The sequence below is a fragment of the Cervus canadensis genome, chromosome 21 (genome assembly GCF_019320065.1).
Source record: "Cervus canadensis isolate Bull #8, Minnesota chromosome 21, ASM1932006v1, whole genome shotgun sequence".
Taxonomy (NCBI): domain Eukaryota; kingdom Metazoa; phylum Chordata; class Mammalia; order Artiodactyla; family Cervidae; genus Cervus; species Cervus canadensis.
Genome location: NC_057406.1, coordinates 50,587,539 through 50,611,170, shown reverse-complemented (window position 1 = coordinate 50,611,170; position 23,632 = coordinate 50,587,539). Strand labels below are relative to the sequence as shown.

At 47.1% G+C, this 23,632-nt stretch overlaps 1 protein-coding gene and 1 long non-coding RNA gene across 2 annotated transcripts; one reads left to right on the top strand and one right to left on the bottom strand.

Annotated features, from left to right (window-relative positions):
* Positions 1-390: 390 nt before the first annotated feature.
* ASCL1 (achaete-scute family bHLH transcription factor 1) lies at positions 391-3,256 on the bottom strand. The gene is made up of 2 exons (XM_043441225.1): positions 1,876-3,256; positions 391-1,526 (listed from the first exon to the last, which is right to left on the bottom strand). Exon 1 carries the CDS (start codon positions 2,574-2,576, stop codon positions 1,923-1,925), a length of 654 nt encoding a protein of 217 aa, XP_043297160.1. The 5' UTR covers positions 2,577-3,256; the 3' UTR covers positions 391-1,526; positions 1,876-1,922.
* LOC122423813 lies at positions 2,492-23,311 on the top strand. The gene is made up of 3 exons (XR_006264225.1): positions 2,492-2,626; positions 18,753-18,893; positions 22,700-23,311. It is a non-coding gene; the product is annotated as an uncharacterized LOC122423813 (long non-coding RNA).
* The last annotated feature ends 321 nt before the right edge of the window (positions 23,312-23,632 follow it).

The window sequence follows — 23,632 nt, the reverse complement described above, 5'->3', positions numbered from 1 at the left end:
AGAGTGGGACTAAGGGTTGGAAAGTGGGGTGAGGACCCTCTCCTTCCAGTTCATTTGGGGGGGGATTTTTTTCAGTGTACAGTCATTTCATCAAAAGATGATGCAGCTGTTAATCACCACCTATTTGCTAGGTGTCTGCATACATTTGCACCATAAATGTCAAGGAAAACTATCTATATATCTATATATGTAGATATACAGGTAGAGATATATTTCTTTGTACAAGTTTCATAGAGTCACCTCGGATAGGCCTGGTCACAGCACTTATCTTTGACATCTCTGCCACTTAGCATCTTTCACACCACCCTCTCCCCCTCCCTTCCCTTTGGCATTTTGATAATAACTTGGATGGGGCAGTAACATCAAAGAAGACTTGGAGGCAGCTGATTATTTTCATTTGTAAAAAAAGAAAAAAGTTTTATTACGAAACTAGTTTGTATAAAACAGGGTTATACACGGGGTATTTTCTTTTGTAAGTTTGTAATAAAACAGTAAGAAAAAAAAAGGGCAGTGGTAGAAATTTCCCAAAAGGCAACCTATCAAAACCAACTGGCTGCCACTTTGTGTTTGGACAGTAGCTGCATAAACTTTGTTCTTCTTGAACAGTATTTAATAACATCATTAATACATTAACAAAGTTTCTATAAAGTAAGACACATTGGTGCTGAAGTACATCCGATGGCCTTTAAATCTCACCTATGAGGACAGTTCTTTACAAAACCACATAGGGGAAATGGCAGTTGTAAGATGAACTACACATCTAAAATATGCAGAGGTAATAGCATTACATGTTAAAGTATCAAGATATACACATTTTAAACCATTTGTACAAAACTCTATAAATTTTTTTCTTTCTTTCTCTCTTATGTACAAAAATATCTTAATATATCCCCAAACTGGTTAGGATAGATACAAATAGATTTTTCTTATAATAAAAAAAATTCACAAAAGATTGGAAGCATTCTATGATGAAAATGATGGAAAAGATGGTGTGAGGGAGTGACGCTTGGGGAGGGGGGCCCCAAGAGGCTGGGGGTTTTGAAAACCCCCAGAGGATCGGGGTTTCAAATACCATACTTTCACTGCAGACAAACGTCCACAGCTTTATCAGGGTGGGGCATACAGAGGAAGGACACCAACCCATTTCCAGAGGGCCAAAGAACTGGCTTTCAAGAGAGGGTGGGGAGGTCAGCTCTGCCTGTTAGTGGTGGGTGGGAGTTCCTACAGGGCGTGTGCTGCTCCCTGACGCCAGGAACCCACTGCTTTTGCACACCAGCTGCAATCTGTGCATCCTAGTCATCCTAGGGTCCTAGTCACTATCTCCGGGAATGATTGGAGTGCAAAGATACTATTCTGAGCCCATCCCTGTTTTGCTAGAGCCTTGCTTCTCAGGCGGGCGGCGCTTAGTTGATGTAGGGGGTGGGGTGCCTGGATTTGTTTGTTTTCTTCTTATTCTCTTCTTCTTCTTTCTTCTCCCTTCCAACATCGCCGAGGAGAAAGAACTAAAGATGCAGCTTGTGCAGGCCCTATAACATAAGAAGAAGGGGAGAGGTTAGTGTGAACTTGGAGGCTAGTGGTGGGAGGAAGTGGAGTCCCCGGAGGAAGATCTGTCAGGTAGAGCGCCTCTTCTGACAAGTCTAGTACTCTGTACACCGCCTGGGTACCCCTACCCTGCAAGTCCTTGGAGACCTGGGCAAAGCCGCCGCTCTCTGAAGCCAAGGCTGAAACTTACACGCCAGGATTTGAAAAAGGACAAACTCACAAATCCTTTCAATCCACCCCTCCCCTCATCTCCGTGGGGGGCAGTCGCCCTCCTACAGAAGAAAAAGAATGAAGGCTAGAGAATCCCCCGGTCCAGGCCCCCGTGTCACCTACCTGCTTTCGAAGTCCATTCGCACCAGGGCCTGACCAGGCCGAGCCCCTCAGAACCAGTTGGTGAAGTCGAGCAGTTCTTGCTCCTCGGGGCTGAGAGGGTCGTAGGAGCCCTCGTCCGAAGAGTAGGATGAGACCGGTGAGCCGGCCATGGAGTTCATGTCGTTGGAGTAGCTGGGGGAGATGGTGGGCGACAGGACGCCGGCCTGGAAGGCGGCGCTCACCGCATCGTGCTCGTCCAGCAGCTGCTGGAGCGCGCGGATGTACTCGACGGCGGAGCGCAGCGTCTCCACCTTGCTCATCTTCTTGTTGGCCGCGCCGTTGGGTACGTGCTCCCGCAGGGTGGCGAAGCCCAGGTTGACCAGCTTGACGCGGTTGCGCTCGCGCTCGTTGCGACGCGCCACGGCGGCCGGCTGCTGCTGCGGCAGGCTGTAGCCAAAGCCGCTGAAGTTGAGCCGGCGTTTGCAGCGCATCAGTTCGGGCGACGAAGAGCGCTGGCGCTTGACTTGCTTGGGCGCTGACTTGTGACCGCCCCCTGAGGGCTGGCCGTCGGCCGCGGGGCTCAGCTGCGGCGGCGGCGGCGGCGGCGGCGGCGGCTGCGCGCTCTGTGCCGCCGTGGCAAAGAAGCAGGCTGCGGGCGGCAGGAAGGGCTGCGGGGGCTGCGGGCCGGCGCCGCCGCTCTCCATCTTGGCAGGGCTCTCCATGCACCGCGGCGGCCAAGGAGTCGCGCGATCGGAGCGAGCGGGGACGCGAGGTGCGGGGCGCACGCTAGGGGGGCACAGACAGGACCGGGGAGGGGCACGAACAGAGAAGGGAGAGAAGGGGAGAGAGAAAGCTGGAGTCCCGAGGTAAGTTACAGAAATACAAAATCCCCGGGAGCGACTTCTTAGGGTGGGAGCGAGGAAGGTGCAAATCCGTCCCCTCCTCCCTCCACCCCGCCTCCTCCTCCCCTCCCCTCTTCGCAGGTCGGCTTCAGGAGCCTCGCGTGGCGCTCGCGTGTGAGGCTGCCGCTAGCGCCTTCGGGTTAAAAAAAAAAAAAGCAAGCAGCAGCAGAAGCAAAAGTCGGCGGTGAGCGCGCTCTGCTGTCTTCTGTTCTTCTCCCCTGAGGGTTGCGCGCTCTTGCGCCCGGTCTCTCCAGCCGCGACTCGGGCTGTTTGTGTTATTTGGTTAACCCCCTTTCTTTGCGTATTTCCTTCTTTTCACTCGCCCTCCTTGGCCGGCTCCCTGTCGCTGCGCCTTCCACGTTCCCTGGCCAGAAGTGAGAGAGTGCTGGGCGGCCGGAGTGCGGCCGCCTTTTCAACGGGACACCCAGCCCCACGCGCAGCGCTGGCCCCGCCTCGCCCCCTACTCCCCGCTGCTGCAGCGAGCGGCTGCAGCCCGCACCCCCTCCTCTTACCGCCTCCTCCCACCCACTCCCCGAACCCCCCCTCCCTTCCCCCCCACCCCGCCCCCGCCCGTCCCCTGCGCCCGTCCCTAGCAAACTCTCCATTCAGCCGGGTTTGTTGTTGCAGTGCGTGCGCCTGGCGCGTGCCGGACTCCCGGCTGAATAAACAGGCGGCGCGCTCAGGGCGGGCTGCAGCCGGGGGGTGGTTCTGGAAAAGGGGGGGCTAGCGTCGCCGGATAGGCGAAGAGCTCTGGAAATTGGAGGTGGAGGGGTAGACAGGTGTGGGGTGACGTGTCCCGGGATTCTCCTGAAAACTTGGAAAAAAGCACAGGCTAGGGTTTGGGCGGAAAAAGTGACGCAGGGCCTTGCGGAGGTTAGGGACAGTGGGGGCTCCATTTCTCCTGTTTTCTTCTCCTACCCTACGGCCACTCTCTTGGGGGGGGGGGTCCGATGTCGTTGGGAGCAGAAGCAAATTAGCTCCTGAAGTTCAGAAAGATGGGGAGAACTCCGTGGAACTTAGTGATGGTTAAAACTTAGGTTCTGGTACCAAGACATCCTCTCACTAACTCTGTGACCCTTGTTGAGCGGCATCCGCACCGAGCCTCAGTTTCCTCATCGGGAACCACAGAAGGTTGGGTTGGGTGGTCTCTAATGTACCACCCAGTTGTGAGAACTAGAATATGCTCCCGCAAACTGAACAAGTGTGGAGGAGGTCAAGAAGGGAGGTGATCGCACTGAGGGGGGTTGTGATCAGCACTTAGACAGGTGTGTGCAGCACGGATACTCTGCCAGGGTGAGCTCCCGCCTGTAGCATCGCACCCAGCGCAAGGATTATTTCCTGACCGGCTAGGGGGATGCGTAAAGAGGCGAGCGCTTTGGCGTGTACCCACGGGCGATCTGAGAAAAGAGATGGGGGCGGTGATGGAGCTGGGGAGAGGGGTTGGGGAAGCAGCTTCGCTAGCAGTTCGGCGCCGCCGCAGGCACCTCGGCTGCCTTGGCGCGGCCTCCATCCCGCCCCAGGCGTGTGCCCGGCGGGCCGGTGGCAGGCGACTGGGAGCCGAGCCCGGCCCGGCCGCGTGCTGGCGCCGCGAGGGGGGAGGAGACGCTTGCAGCCGCCGCTCGGCCGCTTGGACAGCGCCCACCCAGGCGCCCTTTCTGGGCCCTCGGCCCTGGCCCTCTCTGGCCAGAGCCTGGTCCAGCTTCGGGGCTCCTTGGGACACGGCGCTGCAGGGAACGCGGACACAGACGGAGCCACGGGTCCCATCTCTGTGCCGCTCCCGTGAGGGAAGAAGTCAACTGGGGGCACGTCCCAGGTGGCCTTTACGTCGGCTGGAAAAAGCAGAGGGTAACCATCTGGTTGATTTGTCCACTAGAAATAGACAGTTCGGGTTATGGGTGCAGGAATGCTCGTGGTGAGGCATCCTAAGAATTGCTTCTCACTGAACTGCCCTTTGTGGAGATGGGTCTTTCTAAAAGATCGTGGGGGTGACCCTGGGAGCCGCCTTTGGTATGTGTGCGTGGCTGCGAGCGCTGGGGGTGGGGGGGCTCCGGAGATGAATCGCCTCTTTTCTCGGCCTCAGCTTCTTCTTTTGAAACAGACGGGTTTAGGAAACATAGGACTGCATGGTGCCAACAAAGCTCAGTTCTGTAAGCCTCCCAGCCACACAGCCCTCTCCCCGACGGGAACCTGTGGCCCGCTGACCCTGACAGGACCGAGCCGAACTCCGTCCTCTGGCCTTGGAGCTGAGAGGGCTCTCAGATTACGCTTGTCTCCTCTTCTGGGAAGGACAAGAGGCCATGAGGCCTAAAGCAGAGGCGCACCCCCACGCTTTCTAACAGGAGGAAGCCTCGGACCAGCCGGCAGGGTAAAGGGCCTTCGGACACATCCCGCCACCCACTTGCCCCCGCGGGGAACGTCGGGGCGGCCGCTAGGGGGCGTACCCTCCTCCATAGGAAGACACAGGCTGAGGGCGGGGTGCAGGACGGGTAGCCAACAGCAACGCACCGAAGCGCAGTTTCCTTCACCTTAGGCTGCATCTTGTGCCTTGAGCTCCGTTCCAATTCAGACCCTATCCTTCCACACTTGACAAAGGCCGATAATCCCGGCTCCACCACCGTTTCCAGTTGTGACCTTGAACAGTCTCTATGGACCAGACACGCATCCACCAGCTCATTTAGAAACACGTCTGGGAGCGGGGAAGTTTGCCGACGGCCAGCACTTGTTGTCAGTTTCTTTCCAGAGTGCGGGCTCCACGGGTCCACAGAGATCCTCATTATCAGGGATATCAAGGCCAGAACCTACTCCCAACCTCACACACACGCGCGCACACACACACACACACACATACACACACACGCCATGCAATGGGCGCTCAAATAGAAGCGCCAACTAGTGAAGACGCGCATTGTAGTGGCCCTACGCTTTGGCCTCCACCCAGGAGCAAAGACAGCGGGTGCTGCGATCCTTCCGGCCAAAGCCACAGAACATTTGTCCCTATTCTTCCCTCCCCAGTCTGGAGCCAAAATCCCTCCCTACTCCCGCATCCTCAGCCTGTTTCCTTATAGGCTTGGCAAAATCTCCAGGCTTTCTCTTTCTCCTACTCAAGTAAACACAAAGAGTGCTCCCAGCAGCCCCCCATCCCTGCACCAACACACACACACTCACACACCTAAGAGAGCTGCCACTTCCTGCCCCAGGCCCGGGGGGCTCCAGCCTTTACACAGGGGTTAAGGCAGAGGGACTCGATTTGGTATCCAGGCTGTTACTTAAGAACTGCAACTTTGAGCTAATAGCGGACACTCTGCGTCTCAGTTTCCTCATCTACATGCCCATGGTTAGAGCATCTACCTCCAAGAGGTGTGAGTTTCAGAGAGATGTCCCTGGAGTGCTCAGGAGGAGGTCAGACAGAAAGTGATGGATTTTAGTGGCCTTTTTCAAACAAGGAGGAAGGCCCTGCTCACAGAGCCCACCCAGGAAAGGGTTTGTGGGAAGAGGATGCTTGACCCCCAGCTTCCTAGAACCACACTGCCCTAATGCTCCAGCCCTTGGAGAGTCAAGGCCACCGTGTCCCACTGTCCCAGCATCTGGGAGTCATTTCTGTCCTTTTTGAGGAATGGTGGTGAAATCACTGGCAAATGCTGGTGACAGAGAAACCAATTTTTTTTTTTTTAAATACACACAAACAGTAACACGTCAGATCAAATACATACAAGTTTCATGGCCAGCCCAGGGATGGGCTTCAGCAGAGCCAGTGGCCCTGCCCTCCAGCTGTCTGTGGCTCCATTGACACCCCATGGGCCTGACAGTGCAAATCTCCAGGCTTTACTTGACAGGGATGCTCAAGGTCCCATTTATCTGGAAGTGGAAGGAGAAGAAGATAACTTCCATGTGAAGTGCTCAGATGCTCAGTCATGTCCAACTCATTGAGACCCCATGGACTGTAGCCCACCAGTGTCCTCTGTCCATGGGATTCTCCAGGCAAGAATACTGGAGTGGGTTGCCATGTCCTCCTCCAGGGGATCTTCCTGACCCAGGGGTTGAACCTGCATCTCTTATGTCTCCTGCATTGGCAGGCGGATTCTTCACCACTAGTGCCATCTGGGAACCCCCAGGGTTCCCTACTTTCATCCTTAAATGGAGTAGGGGCACTCCCTTTGCTTGCCTGTCAAGGAAATAGGATGTTGTTTGTAAATTCACTTTGCAGATCCCTCCACAGTTTACGGGGGTTGCCATTGTTTTAATAGGAAGGCAGGGCACTGACACCCTTTTTTGTGTGTGAATTCCTCAGAATACAGAGCTTCCCACATGGCTCAGTGGTAATGAATCTGCCTGCCAATGCAGGAGACATAGGTTTGATCCCTTTGTCGGGAAGATCCCCTGGAGGAGAAACTAGCAACCCACGCCACTGTTCTTGCCTAGGAAGTCCCATGGACAGAGAGCCTGGTGGGCGATGGGCTGGTCCTTAGGGGCAAAGAGTCAGATACAACTGAGTGATTGAGCATGCACACACACGCAGAGAGGTGGGGAGGTTCCTCTTTCTCCTCCCTTGCTAGAAGCTCTTAGTTTCTGGGTCTTCAGATCCCTCTTCTGTGTTAGGATATCCTGGAGGTAGATCTTCCCTTAGATGAAAACTGCATTCAACACCAGGATCAACATGGGGAATTGATGTTCCTGGTGATGCATAGGGATCAGCTACCCAGGACACGTGAGGTGCTGGGGCCCTGAATCTCCTGCCACCTTCTTCCCATCCTGCCACCTTCTTCCCATCCTTAGTTGGAAGCCAGGCCACCTGTTCTCACAGGCTGCACTCCCGCTGCCTACGTATTCAGCTTCTCTCTGTGGAAAGGAGACAGGCCTCATCGCTTTCTCACAGTGGCTTCTGTGCTTTTTCTCTGGAGGGAAAGGAGTTCATGTTAAAAGTGAAACTAGTTTTCCCATTGAAGGAATCATTTAATAGAATCCTATTTAGAGTGGACCCCGAATAAAGGGCAAAGAGAGTGCAAAGATGAACACAGGCCTTAGAGCCTTGACTTAAATAGGATATTTGGGGTGCAACCCTCAGTGTTGGGGAGTGTGAACCCCATAAACCAGGGGAACTTTGAGAAAAGTGAGTGTGCAGGAAATTCATAGCAGACATCCCATTCCCAGTAGCTATCAAATGTCTTGGGGTCTTGTCTGCCCCAAACCTGAGCTGACACTGTCCTACCCAGGGAAAAGAAGTTCATTACTGTGAAGTCTACTCTCCAAGGCACCCTACCCAAAGCTGCTTCAGAAGCTGCCCAGCCTGGGCTGAGTCTACCAGCCACGGGGATGGCCTGTGGGAGTAGGGGAGGGGATCTGGCCGAGCCTCTGGGTCTCAGCAGCCAGGCCTGCACCTGCATTAAGGAATCCAGGCTCCTAACCCATCTATTTGCTTTTTCAATACGCCTTACAAAGGGAGGGGAGGGGGCAAAGCTGGAAAAACAAAACAAAAAAAGCACAAACTATTATTTTCTCGTGGCTTTTTGGTGAGGGAGGGGAGCTGCAGCGAGGGAAGGGGGCAATTTGCAGCCACCCTCACAAATCCTTTTGAAGTTCTTCAAATAAGAAGTGATGCTGCAAAGTCTTTATTTATTTTTTTCTAAAGCCCCATTTACATTATGATTAAATACCTTCCTCGGATAAGCATAAAGAAAGTCGTTAATCTATATAGCTCTCCAAAGCACCAATACATTCTGAACTTTTGTAGGATTTGTTACACCCTATTTTGTTACAGTAGGCCAGCTCCTCTAGGTCTAGGCACATGGCCCTCCTCCCCTCCCCCTTTCCCCACCTCCTCCAAGAAAGGAAATAAAGTGAAGGTCTTTCACGGTAAACAAAACCAGCTGATTCTTCACAGAGAACCCATGAATAGCTGGAGAAGGAAAAAAAAAAAAACTTACAATAAATGGTGCATTTTTTCTCTGCTGGGTATAGTATTCAAGGATCGGGGCAGTATTCAAACAGAGGTCCATTTTTTGCTCAGCAAGAGAGTTTAGAAAGGGAGCGTGGGGTCCATTCAGCGCTTTCCCCCCTTCACAATCCCTGGGTTCTATGAAACCTATCTTCCGCGCCTTGTCCGAGTGCTTCTGGGGACCAATTAGTGCTTTGTTGCACGGCTTCTTTGCTGAATCTTTGAGCAGCAAGAAAAAGCGCTCTCGACTCTCCCCTTATTTTGACCATTTCAGTCATTACTCAGTGTAATAATTAATATGACAACTGGACGCTCCGGTTTGTATAGAAACACCTCAGCGGCAGGAGCGAGCGTGCAGTGGGTGGTAACGAGCGGCACATCAGCCCGGAGAAGCCACACACACAAAAAAAGGAATGAATGGCCAGGGAGAAAGAGAAGGAATAAAGATAAAATAGTTGGCACAACGCAGAAGAACAGAAAACAGACGCGAATGCAGAGCGGGAGGGGGAAGGGGGGACAATTAGATAGGGAGGGGGAAAAAACACCCGACGGAGGTTAACTTATTTTGAAACTGTTTTCTGAACAGGACCGTGGAAGTGAGTGGCCGGCTGTCAGCCCAGCGCGTCCTCCTCCTCCCCCTCCAACTTTCTGAACTCTCTTGGAACTCGGTGGGGAGTGGGGGCCTAGGGTGGGGAAGGAGGGGTGAAAGGAGGACTCCTGCATCTTTTAGGGTCTCTCTGAGGTCGCTTTAAAGGATGCATCCAACACACCACTGCGCCCAAATCCCCGACTCCTTGTTTGCCTTCCATTTTTGCAAAAATCTTGCTTTCGGTTAGCAATAGAAAAGATGTGGCGCGAGTACAGACGAGAGTTGAGTGCTGAATTACCTCCCTGAGGGTGAGTTTTGGGGAGAGGGCACTTCTGATACACCCCCCAACAACTCTGCGACGCCGCCTCCTGGAGCAGCGCCCCGCGGGGGCCCTAGCGAAAAGGGCCGGGTAGCGCGCAACCAGCCTGCGCGCTGAGCCTGGGTCCCCGCAAGTGCGCCCCGGGGTGGCGACCCGTTCCGTGACGGCATAATAAATAATTAGAGGGTTTAAGCGCGTTAGCCACAGCTCATGCTAATGAGCCAGATAAGGGTTCAGTCTAACCCGAAGTGACAGTTTGCATATCGCAGGAAAGAAAAAGAAAAGCCCGGTGTTCCCCCCCCCCCCAACTTGATCGCCTCTTCTCAAATTCAGGCGTCCCCAAACCCATATTCCCCTGATTCTCTCTCCTCACATCCCCCTGACCTCCTGCCACACAAGCAACACGCACACTCACCCCCCCCCCCTTTGGACCCTTCCTCGTCTTTCACCCGGCCCGGCCGCCTGGTGCCAGGGCAAAATCCCTGAGTGTCTCTATCTGACCTGCCAGGGAAGTTGACTCCCAGCGCGTTCGGGCCAGACTCAGCCCCCAAGCGGACACGGTTCGTGTGTCTGTCTTTGCCAAGTAGGGAAGGCACCGAGGCGCGCATCCTCGGGGAAGGACTTTGAGACTCGGGGTCAGAGGCCTCTGAGAGCTCCGGGGGCCCCAGCACGCCCTCGGGTGCCCTCTGCGCTCACCAGTGCGGGCGAGGGGCGCTACCTGCTGGGGAGAGGAACGCGGGCGCCCCGGGCCCTTGAGCTGGAGCTCCTGAAACGCTCCTGCCGTCTCCGGAAAGCAGGGGCAGTTTGCCGAAGCGACTGAGGTCAGTCGTGTGTCCCCATTGTGTGGCCACGTGTCCGGTGTCCATCATCACCTCCCCGAAGTCCGAGCTCAGCCCGACTCCTTGCGGCGCGGCCTGGGAATGCTCCCGCCTATAAATCAGCCGGTGGCTGCGAGCCGTCGGCACCTCGGCGCCGCCCTGGACGCCCGCCCCGCCGGCCAAGGGGAAAGTTTGCTCGCACCAGGTTAGCTAGAAAGCCGAGGCTGCCAGGGCCCAGGGTCCGCTTGAGCAACTGTAAGCCCCCGCGGTGGGGCAGTAAACTCTTTCCTCCCTCCCCACCCTCTTCCCTAGCATTTGCAGAATCTTTGGGGGGAGAAGGTGGAGGGAGGGGAAGAGCATAATTTCTGATACATGGTTATTCGTTGTCATGGAACCTTCAACACACAGCAATAAAAACAAAATTAAATGAGTTAATATTTGTAAAACGCTGAGGACAGTGGTGGGCACTGAGTGAACACTTTATACATTTGTTAAACAAATGCGGGCATCATAGGAGGTGACCTGCTCATCTCAGATGTTAGAAAATATTGCTTTGACCCCAAAATGATGAAGGTGGATATGCTCACTGATTCGTCAAATAACTATTGAACATAATCAGAGATAAATAAGACTATCTGCCTTCAGTAACCTAGGTTAGCCGACAAAAAAGGAAGAGTGAAAGACAAGACTGTCCATTAAAACACAGTTTGAAAACAGTGGAGAGCCTCTGCCCTCTGCCCTCATGGACTGTTAGTGTGGACTCCACCCCCAACCCCTGCCCCTGGTCACCCTCCTGGTTACCGTAAATAAATACACAGCCCAGGTAAAAAGTGGACTTGTTGATGCAAACAGAGCCAGGCCCTCTTCCCCAACCAGATGGTCGCTCCCAGCTTCTCCTGTGTGACAGCTCATGAGCAGACACTAATGAAGTAAACACACACCTTTAACACCTGTAGTGAATGTCAAATGAAGTGAAAAGGCAAGCCGCTTGAAGTCAGGCAGACTCCAGGTTCTGGAACTTTCCAGCTCTGTGCCCTTAGGCAAAAGGCTCACCTTCTCCGAGACTATCCTCATCTACCAAATGAGGGGACTGAGTAAACCCCCCCCCCCACACACACACACCTTCACCTCTAACTACACAACTACACAGACAACAGACGCACAGCCATCTGCCCCTCTACTGACAACAGCTTTCCTCTTTGAGCAGACAAACATCTTCTGCTGATCTTTACTGCAAGAACCTTCAGAAGGCACATGACCTCATCCAGAGTTTCAAGATAGAGACCAGCCCTTGCTAGTACCAAGATTAAGGCTCCTAGTGGCCAGACCCTGAATTATAGGGCCAGCGTAACTTTAGCCCTGGGGGTTAGATGGGCCACTGTCTCATGGGGATTCACATGCAAAAAAAAGAATACCACCACCCTGACTAAGACTTTGCTTGGGAAACAGGATTCCCCTCGACTGGACTGCCTGAGCAGATTTTGGTTTGGGATTTGGGACTCAGTAAAAGGAGATCCAACCAGTCCATCCTAAAGGAGATCAGTCCTGGGTGTTCACTGGAAGGACTGATTCTGAAGCTGAAACTCCAGTACTTTGGCCACCTCCTGCGAAGAGTTGACTCATTGGAAAAGACCCTGATGCTGGGAGGGATTGGGCGCAGGAGGAGAAGGGGGCGACAGAGGATGAGATGGCTGGATGGCATCACCGACTCGATGGGCATGAGTTTGGGTAAACTCCGGGAGTTGGTGATGGACAGGGAGGCCTGGCGTGCTGCAATTCATGGGGTCGCAAAGAGTGGGACACGACTGAGCGACTGAACCGAACTGAAAACGCGACGTCCTCCTTGCTGGGTTGTGGGAATCGCTCGCCACCTGCTGGTCATTTCTTGAACTGCAGCGACGACTGCAATTCCATACCTTGCACGTCTGTTTTCCAGTCACTAAGTCGTGTCCAACTCTGCGACCCCATGAACTGCAGCACGCCAGGCTTCCCTGTCCCTAACCATCTCCCAGAGTTTGCTCAAATTCATGTCCATTGAATCGGTGATGCCATCCAACCATCTCATCCTCTGTCGCCCCTTCTCCTGCTCTCAATTTTTCCCAGCATCAGCGTCTTTTCCGGTGAGTTGGCTCTTCTCATTAGGTGGCCAAAGTACTGGAGCTTCAGCTTCAGCATCAGCCCTTCCAATGAGTATTCAGGGTTGATTTCCTTTAAGATTGACTGGTTTGATCTCCTTGCTGTCCAAGGGACTCTCAAGAGTATTCTGCAGCACCACATTTCAAAAGCATCAATTAGGCTTCTCTTGTGGCTCAGCTGGTAAAGAATCTGCCTGCAGTGCTGGAGATCCGGGTGCAATCCCTGGGTTGGGAAGATCCCTTGAAGAAGGGGATGGCTACCCACTCTAGTATTCTGTCCTGGAGAATCCCATAGAATGTATAGTCCATAGGGTCGCAAAGAGCTGGACACGACTGAGCGACTTTCACTCATGCTCACTCATCCTTCTCTATGGTCCAGCTCTTATATCCGTACATGAATAATGGAAAGACCATAACCTTAACTATACATACCTTTGTTGGCAAAGTGATGTCTTTGCTTTTTAACACACTGTCTAGGTTTGTCATAGCTTTCTGCCAAGAAGCAATCGTCCACTAATTTCATTACAAGTAGATTCTACTAAATTTACCCCATATAGTTCAGTTCACAGAGCATTGTGCTATCTGTATCACATCCACACAATACTTACATTAGAAATATAGGAGATGCCTATTAATGTTCAGATTATAAAGCTTCATCCCAGCCCTACCAAGTCATAATCTAGCCAGCTGGCCTTTTAAACAAGCCATACAGTAGTCATTTTGCACTCTGCAGATGGAAAATTAGTACTCTAGAGGTGTTCCAGGTGATAAGACATAGTCTTCATTATTCAGAGCTATGAAGAATTAATCTTCTGATAAAGAAGTTACACTAGTTCCATAAATATACTTTCTTGGGATGAAGGAGTGTCCCAATGACTACTGAAGGAAGTGGAGATGATTGGTAAGTTATTACAGAGATGGTCTTTGATGCTGGCCCTGAAGCACTGATGGAAATTTGCAGTGGCAAGAAAAGGGCTATGGGAGCAATCTACCCAACACAGAGCATCTTGCTTTCTTGACTTTTGAGACTTCAACAAGCTTAACCTCCACTCCCCTTTGTTACACTCCTCCAAGGCTACATCCTGGGTGTGGTCTGCACTCAGAACAGCTCTACCTTGGAAATCTTAACTTCCCATCGAGTCCTTCTCATCCTTGTGTTTTATTATCAAGTATATTCCCAACAAGGAAAGAAATCCTGATTTTTTTTTTTAATTTGAGGGGAGTTGCCCAAGCGTATGATATTTCCCCCCAATTTTATAATTAATTGACAAGTTAAAATTGTGTATATTTAAGTTGTACAACTTGATGTTTTGATGTTCATATCACAACAATCAAGTAATTAACATCCTCATCACCTCACACAATTACCATTTTCTTTTTCCTCCCTCTCTCTCTCTCTCTCTCTCTCGTGTGTGTGTGTGTGTGTGTGTGTTGAGCAGACTTAAGATCCACCTGCTTTAGTAAATTTCATATATGCAATACAGTATTGTTAGCTTTGTTGTGCATTAGCTCTCCAGGAAGGAAATTGTTTTAGTTAAATTAAGGGCTGAAGAAAACTGGACACTTAGGCCACATTTTCAAGACTTCTGACTTTGAATCTAAGAGACAGTGACCTAGGACAGAAACAGTAGGAGTGTTCCTGGAAACCCCTCTTACTTCTAGACAACCAGCAATAGCTATCCATGCAAGTGACAGCAAATGACTTGAATGCATCTATTAAATACAGATTAAATGGACCTTCATCTTTACTTCTCCTTAGGTTGATCTCAAAAATGTCTGGGTCACTGCATTTAAATATTTATTCAGTACACTATCATATGTAAGATAGAGAGCCAGTGAGAATCTGCTGTCTGACTCTGGGAACTCAGGCCGGGGCTCTGTGACCACCTAGCGGGTGGAATGGGGTGGGAGGGAGGCTCAACAGGCAGGGGCCATATGTGTACCTATGGCTGATTCATGCTGATGTATGACAGAAACCAACACAATATTGTAAAGCAATTATCCTCTATTAGAAATAAATAAATTAAAAAGCAAAACAGGAGTAAAACCATCAAAGAGCATGCATGGAGACATCTCTGAGAATGGCACTATTTCCATTGACTCAGCGGCCCAGAAATCATCTCTGATCTGTTTCTCACCCTCACCCGCCATATCTAAATTGACTCTTTCAAGCTTCTAAGTCTTTCTCAAATGCATTCCCATTTTTTTATCTCTACCGTTTTAGTTTGAGATGTCCATATCTTGCCTGAACAACTGTAATTACCTCTGAACTGCTCTTGCTATGCTTCCCTGCCCTCCACCCCACCAGCCTGAGTGATTTGTTATAATGCAAATATCATAAAAAGCGTTAGTTGCTCAGTCGTGTCTGACTCTTTACAACCCCATTGTGGGTAACCCACCAGGCTCCTCTGTCCATGGGATTTCCCAGGCAGAATACTGGAGTGGGTTGCCAGGCCCTTCTCCAGATCTTCCTGACCCAGGAATTGAACCCAGGTCTCCTTGATGGCAGGCAGATTCTTTACTGGCTGAGCCACCAGGGAAGCTGGCAATCTCATAGAAGAGCACTGTTTTATTATATACTTCAATGGCCTGGAAATTCTTCCAGGAAAAATATTTTTTAAAAAAACTCTTCACTTGGTCTATGAGACTCTGCATGGTCTAGCTCTCTCTAGCTCTCTGGCTACATCTTCAACCTTATTCCCCGTTGTTTCTACCATATTTGACTTTTGCGTATGCTTCTCCTTCTGCCTGGAAGGTTCCAGACAGTTCCAGATTCTTCCCTTCCTTTTTCACCTAGGTATTCTTAAATCAAGAAAACCTCCTAGGGAAAGCTTCTTACAGCATCATGTATGTCTCTTTCATGCTCTCTGTTATGGCTGTAAATTTGAATTTATCTCAGTAATTTTACTAATCCTAAAAAGAACATAAACTCGGAAGCATTTATACTTGGAACTAGAATAGTGCCTGTTTTTCGACAAAACTCTAATACATATGTTGTATGGATGTTGTTGGTTGTATGGATGAGTCTCACTCACTTCTAGTCCCCCCAAGTATCTTCTCAATCTTAAGAGTTCACCTACCTCCCCTCCTCCCACCAGTGAGACAGATGCAAAAGAATTAGAAAAAAAATCAAGGTCTAAGATCATGCATGTGTTTTACAAGAAACTGGGCATCCCATTGGTCTAGTGGGCTGCATGCTTCCCAAATTAATTACTCTGTGAATAATGATCACAACCACCAAGACCATAGCTTTCAAATGGCCAAGCCTACCGAGACTCTATAGGGACCAGGAATCTCTGAGTGGACAGAGGTGTTTATACCACCCTTGCCTTCCACAGAAGGCTCTTCTTCTATCACTCAAGAATCAATGGGAAAGGATAATGGGTATTTTTCTCAAGATTAACATCACCACCGCCGGTCTTTTGCTTATATCTCAGATTCCTCATCCACACAGCAGGAATATCCAAAATCTATCCCCCTGGATTCTAGAATGAATTAAATAAGACAGCCTCTGCACAGTGCCTGGTACTGAATAAATATTTAAATACAGAATAAATATTTGTTCCTTTCTGTTTCCAGAGAGGAGGAGATAAAAAGAGTAAAGCTGAGGGATAGCCTTTTATGTCTAATTAGAAATCCAATATGGCTTTGGGAAAATTTTCTACACAAGCTCCTTTATTCCTTGCAAATTTCCTTCCTTATATATATTTAAATGGAAAAGATAACAACCACAGCAACAAAACCTTTTCCCCCAATCCCATAACTAGAGAAAATTCCTCTTTCTCATTCCTTTTTGTTGTTTTTGTATGCCTCCTGACATATTTACACAATGTGGAATACAAGACTTTATGTTTTACTTTTATCAGTCATGAGTTGAATTGTGTGTATTTGGAGTATGATAAATGTTTATGAAGTATGATAAATGTTTATGATTTTAAAATAATTTTATGATTGTATCTATTGTGTGAATGAAATATAATTTAATTAATTCCCCTATTGATGAAGTTTTCATTTCTCCCCAAACTTTTTTTGATCTGAACATCTTTGTACATATTTTTCTACATTCTCTATTAAACTAATATGAATGAGGACTTAGTATAATGAACCAGACACCATGCTTAGTCTTGGAATTTAGAAAGAGTAAGATTTGGTTTCTAGACTGACAGTTCTTAATCTTGAAGGAGGAGACAGAATAGGGAAAACAAGACAAGAGAATTTATAAGTTTAGTTACTGAGGGAAAGTCAAGATGTGACCTGAGTCAGGGGTGACCACTCCCACCTGGGGCCAGTGTTTTTGGAGGAGGTGGTGTTCGCCTTGACCAACTGAGCCCCACCACTGGGGTGGCGTCCCCTGGCTTTGGCTTTGGATTTTTCTTAGACCGAATCTTACTCTGACCTACTTGGATTTGATGCCATTGCTCTATTGACCAGTGGCTGAGCCCATTCTGCCCCGAAGTGTCTTCAATCTCTGGACTGACTTTGTTGTCCTGCCTCTGAGGCCGCTGACTTTGAACCAGTCCTACTTGTGGTTTTGCTACTGTAGCTATTGTTGATGGGATGGTGGTAAATGTTTAACAACCCACTGACTTCACTCCTGACGTGTGGTGTTTGCTGATTTCCATGGAGTAAATATTCCTGCTTTGGCAGATTTCAAGCTACCAATGTGAGTATGAAGTTGAGAACAGAGATGTGGTAGCATATTATTATGTAGTGTTTTTACCACACAGATAAATGGACATAAATAACCTTAGGAGCATGAATAATAAGATTTAGTAAAATAATTATGAAATAACATCTTGAGGATTTATTACCTTTGTTTTAAATATAACTTATTTAATTTTAAGTTTATATAATTTAGTTCACAGTCAGGGATGTGTTTAGCAACAATCTCACAAAACTGAAGAATGCACTCTCTCACGCCTATATAAGCAGGCTTTAGTGCACCATGGCTATAAATACAAGAGCTGGTTCTGCCCATCTCTCAAAACTCAACTCACCCCTCTCTCCCCTTCACTGTCTACTTCAGTCATGACAGGCCTCTGTTCCTCAAAAAAGTTCCACTGCTCATTGTTTTAGAGATTTTCTAAAATGTTCCCTCCAGTGGGATCCTTCTGCCCTCTCATCTTTGCATTTGGAGTTAAGCCTTCTCATAATTCAGTTCTCAGTTCAAATATTACTTGGTTGAATAGGTCATCCTTTTGCATCCAACTCGAATCAGCCTCTTCGGAACAGTTTATTTCCTTTATAATACCTCTTTTTAAAACTTTATTTCTTCTTGGCCATCATTAATACTGAGTGTATCTTGCTTTTTTCCCTTCTTGTTTACTCATATCCCCCTTAAAAGAATGTGAAATCAGTGAGCGCATGGGCTGTCCTGCTCACCAATGTCTTGAACTGTGCCTGATGCTTCAAGAGTATATTCAGTCGCCGCTGGGTCAGAAAGATTCCCTGGAAGAGGAACGGAATATACACAACAATTTGTTTAATGAATGAGTGTATGAATGACAATGTATAAATGATACTAAGTGACTTCAACCTGATGTTGCCAAAAGGGCTAACGGCTCCAGAGTCTTAAGATTTATATCTATGTCTATCTATCTATCTATCTATCTATACATATAGATAATAAAAACCTTCGATCAAGTGCACTTGGTTTACCAACTGATTTTATTATAACCCGAGGAAATGTCTGAGTTCTGCTAATAATTCCTAGAATACTTTGCCTTAACTCTTACTTTGATGGAAACCACTATGTACATTGATTATTAGTTTGTGTGGGCATTGATTGATAGTAATCTTCAGGTTTCTGGGTGGTCTGTGTGGGAAAAGTTAGACTGAAAAGAAGCAGATCACAGGAATGAGGTTCTGAAGAAGCTCACAGCCAGTTGACTTTGCAAGGTGTGAAATGTGGGGTCTCCAAATTTTTTTCCAGTGAGTTATTGCACTGTTTTTTAAATTCTGATGAGGAAAGAGTAGTTCTTGCATAGATAAATCCATCTGAAATATTATTCTCACATCTCTCATATTGCTAGAAGTAGACTTGGCCATGAGTGGCAGAAATTTCAAAATAACATGGGTTTAAACAAAATAGAAGTTAATTTTTCTCCTAGGTCAGTGTCTGAGGCAGCAGTCCAAGGCTGCTGGAGTGATGGTCCGTGGTGTCGAGAATCAGGCTCCTCCTGTCTTGTTCCTTCTCTTTTCAGCTCTGAAAAGCATGGCTCCCGTTCCTATGTTTACCTCACAATCCAATATGGCTGCTCCATCTCCAGTCAGCACTTCTGCATTCCAACCTGCAGTAAGGAGAAAATAAACGGAGGAGGACAGGCTTCCTTCAGGAACAATTCGTAGGTGTTGCACAGACCTCTTCTCTCTGTGTGTGCCCTATGTTGTTTCAGTCACGTCCGACTCTTTGGGACCCCATGGACAGTAGCGCACAAGTCTCCTCTGTCCGTGGGATTCTCCGGGCAAAAACTCTGGAGTGGGTTGCCATGCCCTCCTCCAGGGGATCTTTCTGACCCAGCGATTGAACTCGTGCCTTTTACGTCTCCTTCATTGGCAGGAGGGATTTTTTTTTACCACTAGCTCCATCTGGGAAACCCCTCTCTTTGCATTTCCTTGATCAAATATTAGACCTGTGATTACACCTAGTTGGGTGATGCTTTTGTTTTGGGAAGCCTTGGGGCTGGATAGCTAACATTCAGAGTTTCTATTTCTTGAGAGAGAGAGAGAGAAAGAAAACGGGGCAACTCGCCACAGATGCCACATCTTTGTTTCTTCTCCATCAAGTGGGTTAAGCAGTTCCCAAATATCAGTGTAGCTACTAGGCTGACGTGTCAAGTTTCCATGAAGTTGGCCAGTAAGGAAACAACAAACCCAAATGAACTTAAGCAGTAAATTTCTCAGAGCACAGCAGGCAACATGTTTTATGTTCCTGTTGGCTCCCCCGGTCCCTCAAGTCCATGGGCATCAGCGCAGAGTGGATCTGGGCAGATGCTGAGCACACGTTGGATTTGTGTCACAGCAGAGGAACAAGGAGCTCAGGAAACTCTGATCTTATTTAAGGATTGATGGCAACTTTCCCATCCTCCTCTCCAAAGTGAGGCATTATCTTTACCCTGGGACATATGAAAATCATCTCTGGGTAGAGGAGAAAGCTTTATTATCATGGGATGTCTTCTGGGATGGAGAGGTTCTCCATCTATCATGCTGATCAACTTTCTGCCCTTTGACCCACAGGGTCTTATCTCCCAGCTCCAAGGCTGTTTGCTCTGCCAATATCTTTGAAAAGGTAGTCCACGACATGCAGAAATGCTGTGGAAATTACCTCTCCACATGCTCCTTTCCTAAATTCTACACAAATGCATACCCTAATTACACACGTAAAGGAATATCTGAATTTGTTTGAGGACTGTAGTTCCTGTTACTAGTCTAATATATGTTAAATGTGATTGTTTCGTGGTTGTTCTTTTGGAGTCTGCCATTCTACGCAGGACATTCTAAGAGACGCTGAAGCCCATTTTGCAACCCTCAGCTCAACACTCACTTTAAGGATTTATAAGGGTAGTCTAGGAGACTAACACAAATGGCTGGAATAGAAAATTTATTAGAGAGAGATTTGTTAGTTTGCTGGGACATCTTTCCTTTCCACTGATTAGTATGCTGTCACGCTTCTCCTTTCTTTTTTCCCAGTCTCCCGATTTATCCCTCCCTACCCGCCCATCCTGGTACCAATAACTTTGTTTTCTGCATCTGTAACTCTATTTATGTTTTGTAGATAGGTTCATTTGTACCCACTTTTAAGATTCTACATAGAAGCAGTATCATAAGATATTTATCTTACTCTTTCTTCCCAGACTTCTTTCTCCTTCACTTTACAGCAAGTTAGGAAGGTTACAAAGAGCCTAACAGAGAACATGGCCTTTGTCCTCTGGAATTTAGGGGATGGACAGACTATGCCTAACTCTTGTATAAAGGCAAGAAACTCTCTAGCTTATCTGAATATTGAACATGAATGTGTGGTCACAGTGAGAGCAAGCTAGACTCCTCTGTTGGAAGAACAGAGGTATGTCTTTCTTGAACTAGGCTAAATGGTGAGATGACATTCATTGTGGGGTGAACCTCTTTAAGTCAGAGGCCATCACTCAGACCACAGAACCATATTTAAAATCCCCCAGTGGGAAATCTCCAAGCTAAATACAAGACTCTCTGTTAGAGAAATAATCAGAGTTGGGACATCTTTTGTGTGTCTATGCCAGAGAACAACAATACTAGATTATACCTATAGATGCTTCCATGAAGAGCAGGTATCTTCCACAGTGCAGTGTAACTGAGGTTGGGGGCAGGGTTTGGGGATAAAGCCCTAAGCCTCTGTCCTGTCCAATGATTTAAACTGTAAAGGGAAGGGGTATAACTCAAGGTATAAATAATTCACAGAAAAGTAAATAGAAACCTTGCTCAAAATAAAAGATATTCTAATTAAAACTATAATGAGATTTTTTTCCCCCTCAAGATTTTCAAGGATTTTAAAATTTGTAAGTGCAGAAGAGGTCTCATGGCCCGTCTAAAGGCCACATGTGTGGGTTCTCCTCTCACAGTGATGAATTCATAAATGTTCTTGGCTCAAGTGGTTCACATTAGTGCGAAGAGATGGTAAGTGGGAAGTTAGGTCAAGGTTTTGTGCTATAGCATCTCCATCAGCTTATGCAATGGATGGCTGAGGTCAATGACTTCTGCATGACCCAGGAAAGGCTCTGAGATCCAGGCCTGCCTTAGTCTCAAGGTCATCAGGTTAGTGTGAAGGCAAGTGCTGAGCTCCCAGAAGGTCTGATAGATCTCTCATTCCCTCAAATATTCTAGTCTGCCTGTGTGTACTCACCCAAGAAGGCTATAGCCCTGCTCATCCCCAGATAAGGTTGATGACCATTTTGCTGTGAATCCTGACTTGGCAGATTTTTAGTTTTCCTCAAGTGATGTCTGGTTTTTCTGTGTATCTGAACCTATTTGTTAAGAATTGTCAATACTGAGGTAAGCAACCTCATATTGGGCTGGAAAAATTATAGGAAATAAATGAAATAAATAGGTAATAGATAAATAAATAGATAAAATAAATAGAAAATAGATAGAAAATAAATAGATAAAATAGATCAGATGAAAATATTTATCTGATAGTGTATGACCTGTCAGAACCCATAAGGACTGGAAAACTATTCATGATGATTTGCCTTAGATAGTCCCAATTTATACCTGTCATGTCAGTGTAATTATCATTAGCACTACTTTCACTACCAAAAAATTCCAGCTTAGATGATAAATTATATGGTCATGCTCTGGAAGATAATTTGCCAGTATCTATCGAAATGATATAGGTCCATACCTTTTGACCCAGAAATTCTACCCACAGTCTTTTTTCATACAGACATAAGCTAACATACACGTAAAATGATGCACATAAAAGTCACTTATCACAGCATTATTTGTATTAGCAAAAGATTGGAAACAACAAAACTGTTAATTAACAGAATACTAGTTGAATTATGATGATTTATACGAAGAAGTACCATGGAGCTATTAAAAAGAATGACGAGGAACTCCCTGGCAGTCCAGTGGTAAGGACTTCGAGCTTCCACTGCATGCTGCACGGCTTCAATCTCTGGTGAGGGAACTAAGATCTTTCAGGTTGTGCAGCTCTGCCAAAAAAAAAAAAAGAATGAAGAAGGTATATAGTAAGCAGGATGATCCCAAGACATGTTATTAAGATAAAAGTTTAAAATGGCAAGGTACCGTGTATGTTGTGCTACTATTTGAATGGAAGAGAAAGAATACATGTACACACACAAATGCAAACATATATTTGCTTTAAAGTCTCTGGAAGAAAATAATAATGTTGATTGTCTTTGGAGGAAGAGAATCAGGCAGCTGAAGGATGTGGGAGTGGGAGAGAATTCTCATTATTTATGCTTTTACTTTTGGATTTTTGATCCACATGAGTGTGTAACTCTTCAAATGCAAATAAATGAAATTAAACATTATATCAAAATGGAAAAAATAAATAACAACTTAGAGATAACCAGTGTCTTAGTTTGGTCTGCTATAACAAATATACCATAGACTGGGTGGCTAAAATAGCAAACACTTTTTCTTTTTCTTACAGTTTTGGAGGCTGGGACAAGATCAAGGTGCTAGCAGATCTACTGTTTGGTGAGAACCCTTCCTGGTTTTCAGATGGCCATCTTCTCACTGTGTGATACACAGTGAAGAGCAGAGAGAGAAGAAACAAACTCTTTTATGTCTCCTCCCATAAGGGCACCAATCCTTCTCATGAAGGCTCCACCTTCACATCCTAATCACCTCCCAAATTCCTCAGTTCTAAACACCATCACACTGAGAATGAGGCATCGCAATATGAACTTTAGGGGGGACACAAACATTTCAGGCCATGACAACCAGCAAAGAAAAACAAAGAGAAGGGAAAACTTTTTTATCATAAGAGCAAAACTTGATCTGTTCTTCCATAGAAAGGTTAAAAAGGAGAAAATGAAATCAAGGGAAAGTGCAGGAAATGGAAAATATGAAATAAAATAAAAGAAATATGCCCTAACATAAAAGTTGTTATAATAAATTTAAATGGGTTAAGCTTACTAATAAGAAGAAATTGTCAGATTAGATTAAAACACAAGATATGTATGTATATTATAATCTCTGTATAAATGTTTGAATGTGTTGTTTGTGTTTTATATCAGTTTTTTGATCTGATCTATTAACTTCTGAAATGAGGATGTTAAGATATCTGTATCTATCTATATCTAAGAAATAAAGAATACCTATTTTTTCTATTATATCTGAAAATTTTGAATATCTGAAAACAAAAATTGGCCATATGTACTTGGTCACCAAAAAAACTTCAACAAACCCCAAAGAATCATAGTGACAAAGACTGGGCTCTTTAGCCATGAGGTAATTCAGTTATAAATTTTAAAACTGAGAGCTAAAAACATCTCCAGTATTTTGAATTTAAATAACAGACTACTAATAACTCTTGAATTATTGAGATCATTATATTCAAAGCTTAGAACCAAACAATAAC